General features: G+C 52.3%; 4 protein-coding genes across 4 annotated transcripts; 1 reads left to right on the top strand and 3 right to left on the bottom strand.

Annotated features, from left to right (window-relative positions):
* Positions 1-1378: 1378 nt before the first annotated feature.
* SAT4 (serine/threonine-protein kinase HAL4/sat4) lies at positions 1379-3951 on the bottom strand (the record flags this gene model as incomplete). Its single annotated transcript, XM_062915797.1, has 2 exons — positions 1379-2535; positions 2599-3951. 2 exons carry the CDS (start codon positions 3949-3951, stop codon positions 2404-2406), a joined length of 1485 nt encoding a protein of 494 aa, XP_062761796.1. The 3' UTR covers positions 1379-2403.
* A 5013-nt stretch (positions 3952-8964) lies between these two features.
* On the bottom strand, positions 8965-11619 carry QC763_708060 (uncharacterized protein; the record flags this gene model as incomplete). Its single annotated transcript, XM_062915796.1, has 4 exons — positions 10721-11619; positions 10266-10662; positions 9799-10211; positions 8965-9720 (listed from the first exon to the last, which is right to left on the bottom strand). The coding sequence occupies exons 1-4, from the start codon at positions 11195-11197 to the stop codon at positions 8965-8967; spliced, it is 2043 nt and encodes a 680-aa protein (XP_062761795.1). The 5' UTR covers positions 11198-11619.
* Positions 11620-11799: 180 nt separating this feature from the next.
* Positions 11800-13121, top strand: bet5 (Trafficking protein particle complex subunit BET5). The gene is made up of 2 exons (XM_062915795.1): positions 11800-12210; positions 12271-13121. Exons 1-2 carry the CDS (start codon positions 12174-12176, stop codon positions 12744-12746), a joined length of 513 nt encoding a protein of 170 aa, XP_062761794.1. The 5' UTR covers positions 11800-12173; the 3' UTR covers positions 12747-13121.
* A 1053-nt stretch (positions 13122-14174) lies between these two features.
* QC763_708040 (uncharacterized protein) lies at positions 14175-18301 on the bottom strand (the record flags this gene model as incomplete). The annotated part of the gene is made up of 3 exons (XM_062915794.1): positions 14175-16568; positions 16624-17090; positions 17148-18301. 3 exons carry the CDS (start codon positions 18299-18301, stop codon positions 14188-14190), a joined length of 4002 nt encoding a protein of 1333 aa, XP_062761793.1. The 3' UTR covers positions 14175-14187.
* Positions 18302-19745: the final 1444 nt, after the last annotated feature.

The raw sequence follows: 19745 nt of genomic DNA, 5'->3' as shown, positions 1-19745 counted from the left end.
GAGTGAGTGACGTCTTTTGGTTACGGCGGAAATGGTATAAATAGTAGAGATAGATTGGGGGGTAGGGGTGTACCGGGTGCCAGGCGGGCGGGTGGCGGCAGAGAAAGGGGTTCTAGTTTGTGAGACGTCAAGATGGTCCACAGGGTGGTGAGAAATTAGGAGGGTTGTGGATTTGATGATGCAAAAGAGATTTCAATTTCACTCTGGACTTCTTTACGACATCTATCATTCAGTCAAACATGACTGCCTAGTGAGATAGATATTCCGCGGCTGTCAAAAGGGGGATATAAGAAAGAAAGAGAGAGAGAGAGAGAGAGAGCCCTTTTGTTGTGGGCTTTCATTCATGCATTTTCTTCCGTGACACATAATCGTTCATGAGCACAGCAGCTGTTGCATTCCAAGTGATCGCATACGAGAAACTCCCAATCCCGCGGGAGGGGCGTAACGATCGAGATGATATCATGAGATCTACGGGATATCCCGCATTTCATCATTTGGAAATGGACCATGTAGCTCAGCCCGTTAAAGCCACGCTGTTGGCTATCCAGCATCTTGCCAGAGAAACATGGGGTTGAGGCACCGTACCCCATCAAGAATGAAGACAACAGCAAGCCCTGTACTAAAGAAAGAGGAACCCTTTCCCATCTCCCCTCACTCTTACCCCTGAATGAAAAAAAGGCCTTCTAGAAGACTCTTGTCTCCTTCCATTCTTTCATCCACCCACCCGCCGATTGATGGAGATCGCACCATGAACCACACGTACCTGACCATCACCCGCCCCCTTTTGGACACCCTCACAAGGAGCCAAACCACGGACCCTTATCTCTTCACCAAACCCCCATTTAAACCCAACCCACGCGATGCCCCATGCGAGATTAAGTGTCTAACCCAAAGCAAAGGAGGAGACGAGACCCTGGGCCTTGATCCGCGCGGCCTTGAAAAAAAAAAGATGCCGACATCCGATCCGATATCCCGAACCCTCCCTCTCCCTCCCCCCCAATTATCACGATCCCACAAAAACGTCAGCCAAGACATTCCATAGGGTCATTCTTCGGCAGTTTTCGTTTTCGTCTTGGCTCAGGTTCTTTTGCTTTCTCTTGCAGAAGTGAGTGGGTTGGTTAGTTGCCTCAGTAATAGTTGGGCTGTTGTGGGCTGGGTTGTGGGTGTATCCATCCAGAACCTCCCCTGATCTGTGTGGGCGTCTGTACTCTTCAAGAGCGAGCTGTGTTGGTAAGTATGATGAGAAGAGTACATCAAACGTAACTGTGTATTGTATCATGTATACATTACTATACTTAAATATGTTCCTTCCCAGATAAAACGAACGCTTTGCCAACCTCTCCAGAAAAGCATAAACAACCGCCCGCCCGCCTGCCTGCCTACGCCGCGCTTGAAAACTGTAAGATAAAATGGTGGTAGTCTGTCGTGAAAAATGCAACCCCCCCCCCCGCGTGTTGGTCTTTTCGCTGTTCAAACCCTTCTTTCTCAGCCATCCCCCACCAGCTGAAATTATCAACATCTTCAAATAGTCATCATCCATCCTCGGCTTGCCTGCCATGTCCCAGCTTCTCACATCCATCACCACCTAGCTTCTCTCCCCAAAAGTTGTAAAAGAGAAAAAGACAAAATAGCATTCACCTGCCCTTTGTGCTCCTACTCCCCTCTAACTACTCTATAAAAAAAATAGTGTAGTTCAAACCCCCCTCTGCAAACCTCTTCTTCCCTCCCCTTCCCTTACCCCACTTTTTGCCCGCAAGAGAGAACACGCGCAGACAAGAAAAGAAAAAAAAAATCAGATCTGGCCAACCCAATTCCCTCTGTTCTGAACAAACGAAAGAAAGAAAAGAAAAAGAACCAGCCTCCCTAACGAAGCGAAAACTATTAGTATAGTAAGGGCTGCAAGAGAAATCAATAGTTTGCTAAAAAAAAATTGATGTAGAAGAAGTTATATCATTCGCCCGAACTCCAATGCTTTGCTCGTGAGAATCTTGACCTTGCTTGCTTGTGTGTGTGTGTGTGTGTGTGCTTCGCCATGTGAGAGTGTCGTCGTCATTTCGCTTCGTGAAATAGAATGAAAGGTGCCTCATGATATGTCATGAGAGGCGCGCGCTGTGGTAGTAGTAGTAGTAGTAGTAGAAAACGAAGAAGAAGAAGAAGAAGAAGAAGAAGAAGAAGAAGAAGAAGAAGAAAGAACTAATAGGTATTTGATATGAATCTTCTGTCGAAAAAACAACAAGTGAAGAAAAGAAGAAAAAAAAGGTCTGTGTTTTTTTTGTTTTTTTTGTTTTTGTTTTTTTGTTTCGGTTTGTTTGCCCCGCCAGACGTGGTTCTCCCTCGGATAATGCTATTTATACATAAACAACAACATCATTCCAATTTCGATCCAGCCTGACGGAGCTCGTGTTAAAGACCTTCTTCACCAGCCTTGCACAGTTTTATCTCACGGCCCCACTCAGATTTGAGGACTTGCGAGGCTGTGATTCTTCTAGACGGATTTGGGTCGAGGATGGAGTAAATCACATTCCTGCAGCGGGCCTAAATGGGGGATGGTGGGTTAATGCGAGTCAAAAGAGTGTAATGGTTCACAATCGCACTTACCCTGTGCAACGACTCTATCGGGCCATAGCCCGCTTCATCCCTCCGTCCTTCAAGGTACCGATCATAGAATTCATCCTCGTCCTTCTTGGCCACACGCCAGAGGTGACGACCAGTCCGCATAGCCATGTAAATGACACCGCAAGCCCAGACGTCCACAGCGCGGGCATCAAATTCCCTGTCGATGTACTCCTCTGGAGCAATGTAAGGGGCTGAGCCGCACAAGCCCGACACCATGTGCGCATCGTTCTCCCAGGCCATGCGGAAACACTCTCCGTTTCCGAAATCCGTAATTTTGAGCCCGCCGTTGGTGGTGAGAAGCAAGTTTTCTGGCTTCAGATCGCGATGGGCAACTCCCATCTCGTGCATGTATTCCACGCCACGCATCATCTGCTTGAAGAAGCAGTCCGCCTCCTGAACCTCGAGCTTGCCTGCGGCCAGGACAAGGGTGTAAAGATCACCACCGGCGCAGAACTCCATCACCTCGCAATAGTCGCCCTTTGAGTCCTTAACCAGGTCCAGCGTGTGGATGACATTAGGATGGCGGAGAGACGAAGAGATGCAGAACTCGGCCGTAAGACGTTTACTATACTTCTTTTCGGTCTCCTCCGGACGCCTGCGGAACTCCTTGACGGCGAACAGCTTCTCGCCGACACCATTCTCCATCTTCTTGTGGGAAATTCTTACGATGCCGAAAGCGCCGCGGCCCACCACCTCCTGGCACTTGCCGTACTTCTCCACCAAGCCACCGGCTCCGTTCGCCGCCTTCTTGTCCGAAGCCGAAGAGCCTCCTTCCTTTTCCCGCTTCAGATTGTCGACCCAGTTGGAGACGAGCGAAAGGTCATTCTCGGGCGCCGCATGCTGCGGTTCAGACTTCCGGCCGAGCAGCCCCTTGATCATGTCGGTTAACCTCTCCTGGCGACGCGACGACTTGAGGTGGTGCTCGTGTCCTCCGGGAGGATCTGGGAGAAGCATGAAGCGCTGCAAGTGGCCATCCTTGCCGTTTGCCAATTTGGACTTGCTCGCTGTCGCAGTGGTCGGGGCGGGCGACTTGTCTGACGCAATCGAACCCTTACGTTCTGGGGCCGAGGGCCTCGAGGGCGGCGGGGAAGTGTTGCCAGGGGTGCCGGTGCTGGGAGTGGGCTTGCCGTCGGTGGATGCGGCGCGAGAGGCAGCGTCTCTGGTCGAGAACATGCGTGTCAGACGGTCTTTTACAGACGCCTTCTCCACGGGCTTTGCGGGCTGCTCGGTCAAACCGTTCAAGTTGGGAGACCTGGGCGGGATATCGACCGACTTGATTGACGGGGCCTGGGAGGACCTCGTGGAGGGAGGCTTGGCATCGGCGGTGGTTGACATGTTTAGGTATGCGAGAAGAGCGCTGGGCTTCTTGGACGGTGCTGTAGGAGAATATTGATGGCGGGTGCCGCAGTGCTGGAGCGGGCAAAGAGGTAAGCGAGTCGGGTGGTTTCAGTCACTGCGCTTATGCAAGAGCAAAGGCAGGGCAGCAGTGATGGTAGTGGCGGCGAACGCGCCTTGTGGTCTTGGTGGGCAGAGCCCAGGGCTATCCTGTTATAACGACCAAAACTGCCAAGGTTTTTTGTTGTTGTCGCTGCTGAGTTCTGTCGGGGACAGACGGGGAAAAGTCTGTGGGAGTAAGAGGTAGGGGGAAGAAGCAGCGCGAGCCGAAAATCAAGAAGTCGTTGATGTGGAGTGCTGCAAAAGTGGAGCTCGGGAGGCGAGTGAGTCGCTGAAATGGGAATTGCTCCTGGGGCTTTTGATATGATAGGGTGGCTCTTCCAAGATATTAGTAGTGGCCGAGGAGCAGGGTGCCGGATGATGACTTCTTGGTCAGGAGGATTGAATCGGACATGGTGAATCGGTCAAGTAATGGCTGAGGAGAGCTTGAAGAAGTGACACAGAGAGCCAGTTTCGGTTTGTTATTGGTTATGTAAGAGGGTTGAGGGCGAGGGTAAAATTTGTGTAGTGACTGGTTCGTGCTGTTGCTTTCCCCTCCGGTTTGGGGCTTGAAGTAAAGGTAGGTAACGGTAAAGGTAAAGGTAAAGGTTCAGGTAAAAAGAGCTCGCCGGGTTGGACAGAGCGGGGGCAAAAATGCCGTCGGCTGATGGGGGTATGGAGGAGTCTTTGACAGACCGGACTGGCTGGCTGGCCCTCTCACTCTTCGCCAGTCTCTTCCTTGGATGACCGAGGTAGAAGATCTATGGGCGCGAGACGCAGGCCTGAGGACAGGCAACGACCGGCCGTTGGTGAGAAGGAGATGGAAGGGCCAAACCAACACGGCCTGCTTGCTGATCGAAGCTCGCAGCCTTATAGTTCCGAGACGTCAGCAAGCTGCAATCTTCTTTCTGCACGGCAAGCTGCAACCCCTCTCTCGTCACCGCGTACGGGCGGTGAGTCTGATCAGTCCAGTGAAAGGGGAAAAGGAAACAGGTCCGCTTTAGGACAGCCTTCTCCTCCCAGCAGCCAAACATGTACTCTTGTACCGTATGGCAACAAATTACCAGGGGGACGTGAATAAGGGACGGACGGAACATCCTCGTGGGATGGGGTAGAGTGGTACGTACCACAACCTATCGTGCATGTATGGAGGTACTTGTGCGCAGTACCTGTGAGAAACAAGGAAGTGACTCTAAGGTGGCGGGAAACCTCAAAAAAAAAAACCAGCCACAACTTCTTTTCGTGAATTCCACGTTATGTAATAAGCCCTACGATATCCGAATGGAGGCTCAAACTTCTGTCCCTTCTTTGTCTGAAAGCAGCCAGGGGAGCCAAACACCTGGGTCATTTCTTCGGCCGTGAGCCTGCCCGGCCGTGCCCCAGCTTGCTCCAGACCTTCTTCTCCGCCATCCTTTTTCGGCACAAAAGATACCCAATATTCTAAAACCCCCCAAAGAAACTTCCCTGTGTGCAGCCGCTTGTGACGCCCTCCTTTTTTGATATATGCTGTGCTCCCCAGCCTCGGCCGTGCTGTCAAAAGGCAAATTCTAGACCCCCATGGTTAGATTTGCCTGTCCTGTCATTGGCTATTTCGTTTGGATCTCGCTGAATTCAAGGTTTGTTCTTGCTCTCTCAGTGAAATTCTGAAAAAACAACCTCCACTGGATCCATCCCTATTCATGCAAGGCACCTGCAGCTGTTGCGATTTCGTAACTGCTTTGGGCCGGCGAGATGATGGGCGAGGGCAGCCACGATGAAAACCACGAAATGTGGGATGTCTCTCCACTTCAAACACACAACGAAAAGCTTCTGTTGCGTTCTTTTTATACAACTCTGCATCTCATGACCGATCAATTGTCAACAGGCCCATCAGTCAAAGTTGCAAAAAGCCAACCCAATAGCCCGCACTTACACGCCCTAGGCGCAGTCTTGGCAGAGCAACGTTCTCCTGTATCCACCCAATGATCCCCAAGAGGGACATCCGCACAGATTCGCCGGCCTTGGCAACGCATCTTTGTTTCCACCAGCCCCATCAAAACCCCCCATGCCCCCGGTGCCGGCCTCGTTGGCGCCGTGGGCGGCCTCCCGGCTCTTTGTTCTGGGGCAGGTGCGGGGGCACACACGGCCGGACGGGGAGGAGGTGCCCGCCGAAGCGAGAGCAACTCTTGTCCCGGAACTTCCACCCCAAATTGGCTGGAAATTGGTCACATCTTCCAGTTACCTCTCACTCCCATCTCCCATCCCACCCTCGGGATCCTTTCCAGCATCAAAACGTGGCCGGCGACCAGGCCCTGACGCAGGTGTGCCGTTGACTGACCACTGCTTCAGCCCATGGCCACATACGATAGTCCACAACGTTGTGCGGACAGGGCCCTGCGACCTCTACGCAGCATCGATCAACCATTTCTCCCTATTCGAGCATGAAACCTGTTGTCTATGAGGCATTTTCCCCCTTCCCTTCCCTCCTCTTTCAAGTCTGCTTTTTCGTCGCATTCTCTCATCATCATGCTTCAGCAATTGTCAGCAACCCGGCCTCAGCGACCAATTGGCCAATTGGCCCAGTCACGAGAATCGCCATCTTCCTCCTCACCCTCTTCTCTCACCCCCCTTTCCAATACCACCATCACTTGAACATCGTTTTGTGTTGTGTGGTGGCACAACCCCCTCCACTCGGAGCTCTTCCGCTCTGTCCATCATCAAAGGGAGCATCAGCATCCGATGGGCGGTTGCGGTTAAGGGACCTGATATTGGTCTTTTCTTGGCCTGCATTGGAGGAGCCGAAGGTCCTCCTACTTTTTGCCCCTTTCTCCCATCTCGTGCAAACATGGGAATGTTTCGAGCCTCTTGTAGATTAGATCTCCTTGTGTTTTTTGTTTTTTTTCCCCCTCTCCCCCCTCTTTTACCCGGTGCTTTGGGACACAACAACTCTTTTGAGAACCCCATGACCTGGTTCTTGGCATGAAGCTTGTGGGGGACGATGGTGTTGAACAACCCACCGGCCCGTCGGATGACCATGAGGAGTTTCACAGCAGCAGTAGCATTTAGGTCGAGAAGAAGGTGAGAGCGGCTATCCAAGTAGTTTACTTTGGGTCTGGCTTTCTGGTTAAGTCACCAACCAGCTAATGCGTTGCGTGGTGGGAGGTTCTGCTCTCCCTTTGGGACTTCGAGGAAGGAGGGGCTGGTTGGAGGGTTGAACTAACAGACGCAGCTAAAAAGTGGCAGGCATTATCACCACGGAGTATTCTGCGGTGTGCGCTTTCAACGGGGCCATGTCCTGACATGTGAACTTATTCGAATCGAAACCTTTTGGGTTCTGGCGTGGTTACTGTTGGGTCCCATTGGAGCCAATACTCATCACACATTTGATGGCAAGTGTTTCCAAGGAACGGGGAGAGAGTGGTTTTCTCACCGCGACATCCGGATGGACGTACGTATTTACTCGCTACATACACGTGGTTGAGATAACTCGCTGAAAAGACACACACACACACACACACACACATCCGGGGGGCCGGCCTGCCATTCATTCCCCCTTTTCCGCACACACACCGCAAGAAAGGACTGTATGTACGTACGTGCTTGCATGCGACCGGGCCTGGCTTGTTGCAACCACTGCACAGCACACAAGGACCGGCAAGATGTATATGTACAGCATCCGTACATATGTATATTCTCCTTGGCATTTTCACCGCGGAAATCTGCTTTGACATCCGGTGTTTTTTTCCGTGGAAGAGCACTTTCCACCGCGCATTCATAAAGGGTTGAGTGGCAGGGGGATGCTTTCAAGTGTGGGTATTCCGATCGAGACAAGCTTTTGCCAAGGCCCGTGGCGGCAAGAAACAAGAAACGCCCAGGATGTTGGGGGGAACCTTGTTGAGCTTGGCCTTTTTGCGGTGGAAAGTGCTGTTGTGTTATTCGGGACTTTTTGTTTGGACACATGTGAAATGTTGTGCTTTTCTGGATTTGGGTCCTGTTCTTCCGTGAACGGAGACGGGAATTGTCAGAGCGGAGCGGTATAGGACACGGGATAAGACACTTGTAAGTGTCATATGAGATGGGTGAGGCTGGCAGTTTGGTTTGGAGTGTTGACGTGATGGGGCTGTGGTTGATGGTTGTGCTTACCTCACTCACTCACTCACTCGGTCAGCCAGAGGCAGGCTTGATTTAAAGGTATGGCACTCGGGACTTTGCATGTGAGCGCGGCTTTTTATGGTCAGAGTCGAGGCTGTGGGAGTGGCTGGGCTGTGCTGATTGGGAACCCCAACTGGTGAAGTGCTCGTATGGTATTTGTGACGACGATAAAACGGCCAACTGAAGGTCTTTCTGTCGGAAGTTCCGGTATGGCAGGCTTATTACGTGGGAGCTCCGGTTGAGTCTGGTTGCGTCATTACTCCCTCTCCCAGGGTGTGCAAACCACGAAGCAGCCGAGGCATACATTCTTATGTATCTCTAAGAAGAAGTTCAAAGACTGAAGAAGTAAATATGAAGAAAAAACAAGGTATTCCAAAGCCAAACTTGTCAAACTATTGAGGTATATCAAAATTACCACCGCCAGCCGCCTTTAATGTGTGCATCATTTGCTTTTCTCCAATGACAGAAAGAGATATAGCAACCGTCAGAGATCCAACCTGACACATAACAAAGACAATCCTGCCCCAAAAAGTCAAACAATAAATAAGAAACACACTCGCTTGGTTATACTAAGCCCGTTCACCCCTCCCCACCCCTTTGTTGTGGTATTAATGCTACTACTTCGCTGCTTGTCCTCATCTTAACCCCTCGCTTGAAACTTCAATATCCCCTTCCTTTTCCACCTCTCTTTCATTTGAATTATCCTGAGCCGCTGTTTTCGCTGTTGTAAAATACCCAATGGCAAAACTTTCCCACCTCCCTTTTTCAAACTTTGACTGTACATCACTCCGTCTTGCCTTGGTCCCCTTCTCCCGCTGGCTTCTCCTCCTCACCACCAGCCCCCTTCTTGCTTTCCTTCTCCTTCTCCTTCTCCTTCTCCCTAGCGACAGCAACCCTGACCAACTCTGCAAACCCACTAATGCCCTCATCCTTCCTCTTCTGCTGCTGAGTAGTCTTATTAAACAACCCCCAAAGCCCCTCCTTTTTCTCTTCGGGGTCATTAAACCTCGTATGATAAATCGTCGTCCCTCCGTCCCCATCCCTACTCTTCATCCCCTTAATCCTCTCCACCTCCTTATCAAAAGCCCTATCAAAAATGTTGAAATCCGCCGCCGTCGGGCTGTCCGCCACGATCCCCAGGCCCCCTCCCAGTCCCGCATCATCATGACTGCTGCTAAACGTATCCAATCCGCCAGTGCCGATACCCAGCAGCAAAGGCTGGGGTGGTGTTGAGGGTGGGATGAGGTGTGGAGGTGGAAACTGAAGAAACTGCTGCCTCTCACGTAAAATAGAAGCGGCAAAATCAGCCGTGTCAGATGGGCGAGGGGAGTGATGGTATGGTGACCCTGGCGGCTTGGGATTCGTAGAGAGCAACGACTTGAATTTGCGAATCGCCTTCATCACACAGATGAGATGTGACATTCGTCGGGTGAAAGCGTGGTTTACTTCCAATGGGTTAGGGGGGTCGACGGGGTCGGTGCAATTTTCATCTGTGGGGAGGAGAGGGTCGGAGTTGTTTTTGGTGACCCAGGGGTGGTTCTATTTTGTTAGCTTTGAGGGGAATTTTTTTTGAAAAAAAAAAAACAAGAAAAAAAAAAAAGAAGAGGGCAGACATACCCGAAGTTCCTCCATTGCGATTCTTTTCTCTGGGTCCTTCTCCATTAACCTCCCCATCAGGTCGACAAATAAAGGGTTCTCGCCCTCGGGAATAAAGGGGGCTTCTGTCCGGATAGCTTCGTACATATCCAATACTCCAAACTTTTCAAACGGGATCTTGCCGTAGCGGAGACAGTACAGTGATACGCCCATAGACCAGATATCAGCTGCCTTGCCGGACACATCACCATGTTTGGCAACACAGAGCTCAGGAGGTAAGAAAGCCGGTGACCCGGCGCTCTTGGCTGTCTTCATGTCGGTGGACTGCTCAAACATCTCCGAGACGCCAAAGTCGACAATTTTGAGAACGTCGTCTTCGTTGAGGAGCAAGTTGTCGGGTTTGATATCCCTGTGGACTACACCCTGAGAATGCACTTTTCACATGTCAACTTGACCTTCATATTGGGGGACGGTGGCGATAAACTCACGGTATTCAACACCCAGGATCAAGTCCCTGAACCAATGCCTACACTGCTCTTCATCAATTGGCGCGGCTGACTCGCCCAAACCAACTTTCATGACGACACCCTTCTTGCACATCTCCAGCACCATGTACAGGGTGTCTTCTTCGGGGTCGTCGAGAACCTCAATGAGCTGGACTAGGTTGGGGTGGTTGAGCTTTTTCATGACGGCGATCTCTTCACGAATAAGAAAGAGGGGGTCCTGCGCTTCCTTTGCTCGCTGGTCTGTCAACCGGGCAATGGGGAGATCAGGGGCGCCAAAGGGAGCCCGAGAGGGGAAGCGGCCGAGTGATCTCGGACCATGGCGGAGGATGTTGGATTGTATGCGTTTGCGGAGACGGGCTTTGGAGAAGGCTTTCACGGCCTGCGGAGGAGGTATTAGAACATAGGAGGTGAGAAAACAGGGGTTGAGGGGTGACTACATATTCTTTCCCAAACTGATCAGTAGCAAGGTGGACGGCCCCATACGACCCGCGCCCAATCTCCTCCTTAATGACATACTGGTTGACGCGAAAGTGAGAGCGGCCGTCAGAATCGTCACTTGTGTACTCTGAATGAGCGTTGAGCGTCTCTTTGATTTCACGATGAACCGAAGGTGTCCGTTTGTGGTGTCTCAGAGGGCTCTGGAAGTGCTGCACGTGAGGGGGCGCAGAGCGAGGATGTAACAGCTCTGGCTTATCAGAGCTGCTGTCGAGGTGGTGATCGCCAGCGAATTCCACGGATATGTCTGGCGAGGCTAAGCCCCGGGGCACTGCGGCCGGGTCGTGTTGTGCGTCTGGGGTGCCGGCCATTGGCCCCAAGCTGAATTCTCTCGCGTCGCTGCCGTCCATTCGAGGTCGCAGTGGCAGCGTGTAAGTTGCTGCTCGCTGGGGAGGTGGGAAGGTCTCTTGGTCGGCCATTTTTAGGGATGTCTCTCTTCTAATATGGCTGCTGCAGATCGATAATGACAAGGGGGAAAATCAAGAAAAATGGGAGTGGCCGGGGAGAAGGGCGCCGCTTTGGCCGGCCGAGAGTTTGAGAGAGAGAAAAGGTGTTTTGTCCTTGGGGTGATGCTCTGACGATAGTCCAGTCCAGCCACCAACCAACCAAGCAAAGTGCCGCTTTTGCTGAATGGAGGTTAGGTCTCTTCTCTTCGTTCATCCACCTATGCAAGGCCGTCTTTGCACAACAAGAATTCTTGGGCGACAACGGAGGGTAACACTGAACTTTGGCAACAAAGGGTGTCGCCCAACTCAAACAACAACTTGACGAGACGGGGCTCTGGCTCGGCCTCATAGGGCAGAGCTGAAGGGGGAGGTCCCCCTAAATTGACAAGTGCCCCTCTCACCCCCACCACCCCGCTCTTTCCTGCAACCGACATCCCGTCCAGGAGCCTCACTGCGTCATTGGGTCCGTCCTGTGCATCTCGGGAACAGGCCAATCCTTTTGTTTGTGTTTTTGAGCGTCATTTCGGCTCCTCGAGCTTTCTGTATCTTGTCGACATGATCAAACCGATGGAGAATTGACTTCGAAGTAACCAAAAGAGAAGGACGACCAGCTTACCAAAACGGGAGCCGCTGGACTGGTTCGTTGGATGGATCGTGCCCTGGTCCGTGTGCCACCGCCAAGACGCCTGCAAATAACCCCCGGTCCCGGTGTGGACCCCGTCGTGGTAAGGAGGTCAACCGCAGGCGGGTCACCGAAGCCCGACACTTCGGGACATCAACGGAAACTACCGAGCATCAACTTGTCCATACCAGCCAAATCGATCTACAAACCCAGTAATCACCCTCACCACCCAACCCTCCCATCACCGCCGTCGCGCGCCCCCATCTCTCTTCTCTCCCCCATCCTCCCCTCAACCCGGCGCGCGGCCCGGCCGGCCCAAACCCGAAAATGGTCGTCTACTCCTTCTACATCTTCGACCGGCACAGTGCGTTCCCCCTCCCCCTCCCTCCCTGCCCCTTATATATTGCTAACAACCTCTCCCCAGCGGAATGCATCTACTCCAAATCCTGGCTCCCCCCCCCCGCCGCCTCCTCCACCGACATCCTCCCCCCTACCCACTCCCACCCCCAACAACCACCACAACCACCACCACAACAACCCACCTCCAGCATCCTCACCCAAAAACAATCCTCCGACAACGCCAAACTAATCTTTGGCACCGTCTTCTCCCTCCGAAACATGGTCCGCAAACTCGGCGGCTCCGACGACGCCTTCATCAGTTACCGAACCGCGCAGTACAAGCTCCATTACTACGAGACAGCCTCCAATCTGCGGTTCGTCATGCTGACTGACGTGGCGACGCTGAGCATGCGGAATGTGCTGCATCAAATATATATCAACCTGTGGGTGGAGTATGTGGTGAAGAACCCGCTCAGTCCGGTGGAACACAAGGGGGGTGAGGGGGTGAGGAATGAGCTTTTTGAGTTGGGGCTGGATCAGTTTGTTAGGGGGTTGATGTGAGGGTTCGGGAAAGGGAGATGGGGGAGGAATATGGGATTTGGGGTTGTGAAAGGCAAAGGAGAAGTGGGATAAAAGCCGTGGTTGGGGGAAGAATGAGAGGACGGTGTTGTCAAAGGGGGGAAAAGAAAAGATCATCAAAACTACGGGTGTAGCGGATGGATGATGATGCTTTGGCTCGTTGGTGTTGGACATCAATTTAGAATTGGGTCAGAGCCAAGGTCGAAATGAAGGTATGATACCGACACCCAAAGGACACATCACAGGCAAAAGTTAATACAAGAAGAGCTACTTGATGGTGGCAAGTAATAATATTAAACAAGTCAAGCTGCTAGTTGCAGTGAAAGGGTCCAAAGGAAATGAGTGGAAGTCAACACAAAGAAAGGGGGGGGGGGGAATAAAAAAATAAAAATAAAAAAGAGTTTCAGTGTCCCAACCTCGGCTCGAACCCGTCAGTTGGCTGGAAGTAGGTGGTACCACTTAATCTCCCCCGGAAGGATCGGTCAATAGTAATAATACTCAGGCGTCCCTCGTAAATACCACTGCACCAAACCTCCAGTCATTGTCGAGTGCAAAATTCTAAATTATAAATCCGGGAGCGGGCTGCGTGGTGAAGGGAGCGGTGGTGGGGTGGGAGTGAAGGCTTTGGCTGTTTGCCATGGGGAGGAAAGAACGACTTTCAATGAAGGGGCAGGACTGATTGTGTGTGTAATGGGGAAAGACTCAAAAGAGTTCAGCACTCCTGTCTGGAAGTGAACCTGTGGAAGTTGCCTCCAGCCAGTTACCGCATTCCTCCCTACCAGAATTTGGGAGCAGGACATCACCAGGTTGTATAGCCTATCCTCACACCGCCGCACCAAACCTCTGGTGATTATCTGCTGCGAAATTTTAAGTAATAACCCCAGGAGCGAATTGTGAGGGAAGAGCGATCAGGTGGGGAAGGCAAGGGCGACCAGGTGAGGAAGGCACAATGCTCAAAGAAGACATGACTGGCTATTAGAGGAAGGAGCACCTGCTCTGTGAAGAGTACCATAACAACACAAGCTCTCAATATAACAAAAGACACAAGACGACCGAGATAAACAAACATTACCTGTTTGGAAATAAACTCAATATTGACTATCCTCTATAGGGTATCAACCTCTCCATCATCCCCTTATATCTTACAACAACCATTCCCCCCAAGATGAAATTCACTCCCATGCTCTGCTCTGCCATGCCAAATGATGATAAAGAAAAAAAAACACTGAATGATTCAAAACTTCCTTGTCCCAAACCTCCAACCCTTCCAAAATTCCAAATATATATGCGTGTTGTTATGTTGCCATTTATGCCCCTCTATATACTATGTTATGTACCCCTTGCTTTTCCTCATATTATATCAAAACAACCTCCGCTTCCCCCCACCAAAAGAAGTTAAAAAACAAAAAAAAAAAAAAAAAAATCAGTCAGTAAACCCCCCCACCATAAATCCTCCCCTATACTGACTCAACATCTCCCTCAACTTCTCCTCCTCGTCCATACTCTGATTTGACGGAGTGGACCTATGACCCCTAGTGCTATTGTTCGTGCTAGTGCTGCTGCTGTGCGTGATGGTTGTCGTGGTGATAGTGGTGTTGGTTTTGGTGGTAGCGGTGGTGATATTGATGTTGTTGGCCACGCTAATGTTGTTATAGTTCTTAATATGAAGCTCAGCCATTGTAGGCAGCAACTCATCCGGCCCTGGCGTCTCAACCTCCGAGACTGGGTCGAGGGTATCAGTTGATAACTCGACCCCGGCAAAGGCCGCGAGCATGGCGGGGGGTGGAGGAGGGGGGGGAGGGGGATAGTCGGGTGCAGCGTTCAACATTGTGCTGCCTACTCCTACGTGGCCGATCAAGGAGTAGGAAGGTGTCGGTGGGGGCTCATCCCGGGACTCCTTGTCCAGGGCAGAGGAACGGACAGTCTTCCGACGGATGAGAGGGGGTGGCCTGGGTTTCTCCTTCTTGGGGGCCTCGGCCGCGGGTGTGGATTTCGGGTCAGGGCTGGACTGCAAAAGGATTGCCCCGTCATGAACAACTGCCTCGCCTACAGGGCCGGCAACCGTAGGTGGAGGGGTGGTGCTGTCGTTCAGGTCGATGGTGCCCATGTCGAACTCGAGATCAAGAAGGGTAGGCCACTCGCTTGCACCAGCAGGACCAGCATTGAAACCACCGCCCGCCTGTCCGGCGTCGATAGGGGTGGAGGCTGGGGACTCGAATTCAAAGACCTGGCCGGATGATGCCTCGAGAAGCTCGCGGTTGCGCTCGATGTGTTCGTCCAGCTGCCTGAACTGCTTCTCCAAGATGGTCCACAAAGCAGTTTCCTGTACGTCGGGCTGAAGCGCAGGCTGCTTGTCCTTGTCGTCCTTCTTATCCTTGTGCTTTTTATCTTTGCCCAAGTGGAGACCAGTTTTGGCCTGAGGTGGGCGTGGCCCTGGACGAAGGCCCTTGAGGACATTCTTCCAAATGTCGGCGCGCTCCTTGGGGGTGAAGGGGAAGTCGATGATCGTCCTGTTAATCTTCATGCTGTCGACCAAAAACCCAAAACTGTTCAGATTGAGGTTGTTGTCTTGGCAGTCGAGGACCATCAGTGTATTGTTCCTCTTCAAGGACTGGCCCAGCGTGCCTGCGTCGTCGTGGAGGTTCTGGTTCCGAATCCGCAGGTGGGTCATCGCCTTGTTATGCTCAAGACCGCTCAAGCTGCGGCCGAATCCCTTGGTCAGTTGGCCATCGTCAAGCCTGCCGGAAAAGCCCGAGAGATCAAGACACCGGATGGAAGTGTTGCGCGCAAACAAGTCATGCAGCGCGCTGACCATCTCGGAACTGCAAACGCCAGTGGGAGAAGGAGCAGGTGCTGTACCGGCCATGTTCAGGACGGTGAGGTACTTGGTCTCGGTCAAGGCGTGGATCAGAGCGAGGTAGTTATCCTCGTCCTGGAACTCAACCATTTCCATATCCAGACCAGCAGGTCCCTTGTTCTCCCGAATGACAGCAGCCAACTCTCCAATGCCGTTCTCGATCGGATTGTTGCTCAGGCCGATATGCAGGCCATGATCCTTCCCAACGGCTTCAAACAATGCCGCAGCTTTGAATCCCGTGATACCGCATTGCTTGAGGACAAGCCGGCGGAAGGCTGAAAACTGCCTGTGATCCAGTTTCCAGCTTCTCGCCATCAGGAAGCGCTGTAGGTCCATCAAGGTCTCATCGTTGATCAACCACCCCGTGATATCGATCGACTCAAGCCACTGGAGGCTTTCGAGCAGCTCAAAGGGCAATAGCGGGCCCACATCCGAACTGTCTCCCAAAATGCTGCCACAGAGGTTGAGCTCTCTAATTTCAGGAAGTTGCTGCAGGAGGTCAGGCAAAATATACGCGGGCAATCGACCATAGTTGCCCGCAACCGTCAATGACTCGAGAGGAAGAGGGCGCTCCATCAGAGGGTCAATGACGATCCTCCTCACACCCATATCGTCCAACCCACAAGCCGAGATGTCCAGGGCTCTGATAGCACCCGTTTCCATGGTCTCGGCGAGGTTGCTGATGTCATGTTCAGAAAGGTGATTGTGGGCCAAGATCAAACGGTTGCACTTCGAGATGCCGGTCTTGAGGAGATGGAGGATAGGCGTAAGGAACTGGAGGGTCGGGTAGTGGCTGTCGGCTGTCTTTCCCCTGTTCAGATCATAGCTGCAGTTGGTGAAATCGATTTGCCGAATCGTCTCAGAGCAATAAGCCAGAGCATGGAACTCCTGGTGCAACACCGGGCAGGTCTTCAGCAGCTGCACTTCATCATTGGTGAGTTTGATGCCTGTAGTGTTGTCAGCTGACTGCCTGAACAGAGAAAACACACTTTGAGAACTTACAAGTCCGGCTCAGGTAGGCAACGTTGATGCCCCCGCCCAGATTGTCATCCACGCCGTGCAGCATCGACAAGTCCACATCCTTGAAAGACAGCGAGTTGAAATAGTCATTATATCTGAGCGCCCTGAGAACAGCCAAAAGTTGAAGGCCTGTGTACAGTCCCGCATGCTTTGGCGGGAGCAGTCGAAACTCGGGTGCATGCCGAGTCTTCCAGTTGATCTCCCACTCGACAGGCGCACAACGATACCCGGCAATGTGAGCGTCAAGTGTGCGCTTGATGGCGCCGTAGTCTTCCCGAGAGACCAAGTACTGAGGGTTCCGAAGCCCAGAAACCGAGAAGATTTCCAGGTTCTGCCAAAGTTGGGGCCAGTTGGGCTTGATAAAGCGGTCAGCGGTACCAAGGATGCGAATGATCTGTCGATAGTAGCGGCTGGCAAGTTCGAGTGTCACTGACGTCTTGAAGGGATCACTAGGGGTACTTGTCAGCCACAATCAGGCAGAGAATCTGGTTGCCCATCAATCTTACCGGAACGAGATATTAAACCTCTCCTCGTGGAAGGACCAATCCCCAACCACCGAGTTCAGTGTGACCAGGCCGAACGTCCTGTGCTTGCAGCTTGAGCCAGCCTTCCCTCTCTGAACTTCGGCGAGGTAGCATAGATATGTGCCAATGACCAGATAGTACGCCGAGCCCTCCTGAGACTTCTTGGACGCATCCTCCATCTTTGGCATGTACTCCTTTCTCGTATGCCCTCGTGGGATCACCGGGAAGATCTCCAACTCCTTGTTTGCGAATACTGGCTCCTCCATCATCTGGATCTTTTGCATGAGTGGCTTGATATCATCACACTTGTTCGAAGACCCAGACTCGTCCTGCTCTTTTGTCCCTATTACTCGCGTGATGCTCTCAAGCATCTTCTGTTGCTCCCGCGGTAAGCTGAAAAAGAACTCGGACCGGTAAAACGACTGGCCGCCAAAACCCTTCCACCATACTTCGATTCCGAACGACGGCTTGATGCTTTCCGAGTAGAAGGTTGCCACAACAGTCGATATAGGGATGGCGAGAGCAGGCTCCGGGGGGGAGCCATGGTGCGCTTTCTCGCCTTCAATGGCCAATGATGGAAATAATGCCACTGCGTCGGCACGGCTTTTCATCTTGAGAAGATAGTCCGTTGTGACCACCAGGTATGGAGTCTTGGTCTTCAACAGACTTGTATCCGGTTCCAGCGCACACCCCCCCTCTACTCTTTGAGTTTTCCAGTCGAAGGAACATGATGACGAACTTGGGGTAAGACTCGGGGGATCTGTTGTGGTGAACGACAACCGGCTGTGAAGACTTTGGATGTGATCCTCGGAAATGCCTGAGCTACGTCGACTGAATCCATCGCCTGGAGATGCCGAATATGGTCGTGATTTGGATAATTTCCTAACATGACCCCTAAACGCCGAGTCTGGTGTAGAATCTCGGTCTCTGTTGCAGTTGCTCATGGAGCGCCATGGCCGTCCTTTGATCGAGTTGAGAGAAAAACTTCTTCGATGTTCGCCATGAGAACTCGTCGGGGAACTCGGGGTCGTGGGGCTGTAGGCTGCTTCAGATCCATCCGGCTCCGTCATGGTGAGAGAAACGCCCGATCTCGTCCTTTTCTGGGTTTGTAAATGTTTGGATGGTGGTCTCGACATGTTGAACTCTGAATCCAAAGTCGATGGTGGAAGTTGGGTCTCCTACAAAGCAGTGCCTGCGTGCGGGTTTTTCCCAATGAAAACCTTGACAAGGGCCTGCAATTAGAATTGTAGGGTTAGTCACTTGTTGTTCTTGGTCTGGGGGCAATCTTTGAACGTTGAAACAGGAGCAGGCCGGCGAAAGATATGCGAACAGGCGAGAACAAGCTAGACGGGGGCTGCGAGAAGCGAGACAGAATGCTGGACCCTTGAATTTGGTATTGGGAGGGTATTCGGTGCGAGACGTGTTTCGGGTATCGAATTGGGTCGAAAAGAAGAGCCAGGATCGATGGCCAGGCCGGTTCACAGAAAAGAGAAGCGGAGGTTGGCAGGATGGGTATCGGAGTTAGCGAGGTGAGATACGGTTGAGCCTCTCAACATGTTTGGCGGAGCCCCCGTCCCGGAACGCGGAGCAGTCGAAGCCTCCACCTAACGGCCGTGAAATTTCGGCAGGTCCTGAGGGCCGTAAACAGCAAACCCAAGGTGATTTCCAACTCTTAGGGCCGAGAGCCGAATGTGATCCCAAGACAAGCTCCGGCGACGTCACAGCCGGCGTAGATCAGATGATTTGATACAGGGACGTGGACGTACGTGGACCCCTGGGTGACAATGAGGGAACGGCCTGTTGAAAAAGATACAGCAAAGGTGGACGAGGTTGGTCCGAGAGCACATGAAAGAGCTATCAAAAGAAGTTCGATTCAGGCCGGGTAGGACTTCATAGGTAGGACGGCAGACAAGACAAGACAGACGGACAGACACAGACAGAAAGACATGGGAGAAAAAGTGAGATGCAAGAAAGCAAAAGCAAAGTGCCATTTTCCAGCGAAGCACGGTCCAATGGTCCAATGGGCTCGAAGCCTCCATCTGGGCATTCAGGAGCTTGTTCCCACCCCTCTTTCGATTTCCATCGATCCCAGCGCAGGAAATCAGGGCGGAGACGTGGTGAATTGCCAGGCATTTGCTGTCTCGATGTAGGATGATGTTATCATACCGGTTTTGGGAACAGTCTGGCCAATGGCAGGCGACCGGGACATGGTCTCCCGACAGGGGGCTCCTGCCAATCGGTGCTGTCAGAGCTGAGCTGTTGTGTTCTGCTCCCAGCGGGCAGTCGAGGGACCGGATGAACCCCCCGGCGATCAGTGCTGGCCGTCGAAATGGGGTGGACATTGCGCCTACGAATCGAGATGAGGTGCAGATTGGATATCCGCTTCCAACAAACAAAACAGCAGTCTGGACTCCCATCACTGTCGGGTGGCCGGGCACCTGTGCTGGCCCGGTCATTGCATAAAGAGGCGCTGGTTGGGTTGTTAGTCTTGCACTGGCGCCAGCTTGGCTATAAAAACTCGACAACGTGGACGACGAAGCAAAGAAGCAGTGGTATAGATGGGTAATTCCGAGGACATGT

This window comes from Podospora pseudopauciseta (genome assembly GCF_035222475.1).
Source record: "Podospora pseudopauciseta strain CBS 411.78 chromosome 7 map unlocalized CBS411.78m_7, whole genome shotgun sequence".
NCBI classification, from domain to species: Eukaryota; Fungi; Ascomycota; class Sordariomycetes; order Sordariales; family Podosporaceae; genus Podospora; species Podospora pseudopauciseta.
Note: the sequence above shows the minus strand (reverse complement) of the source record. Positions and strands in the feature narration are given on the sequence as shown.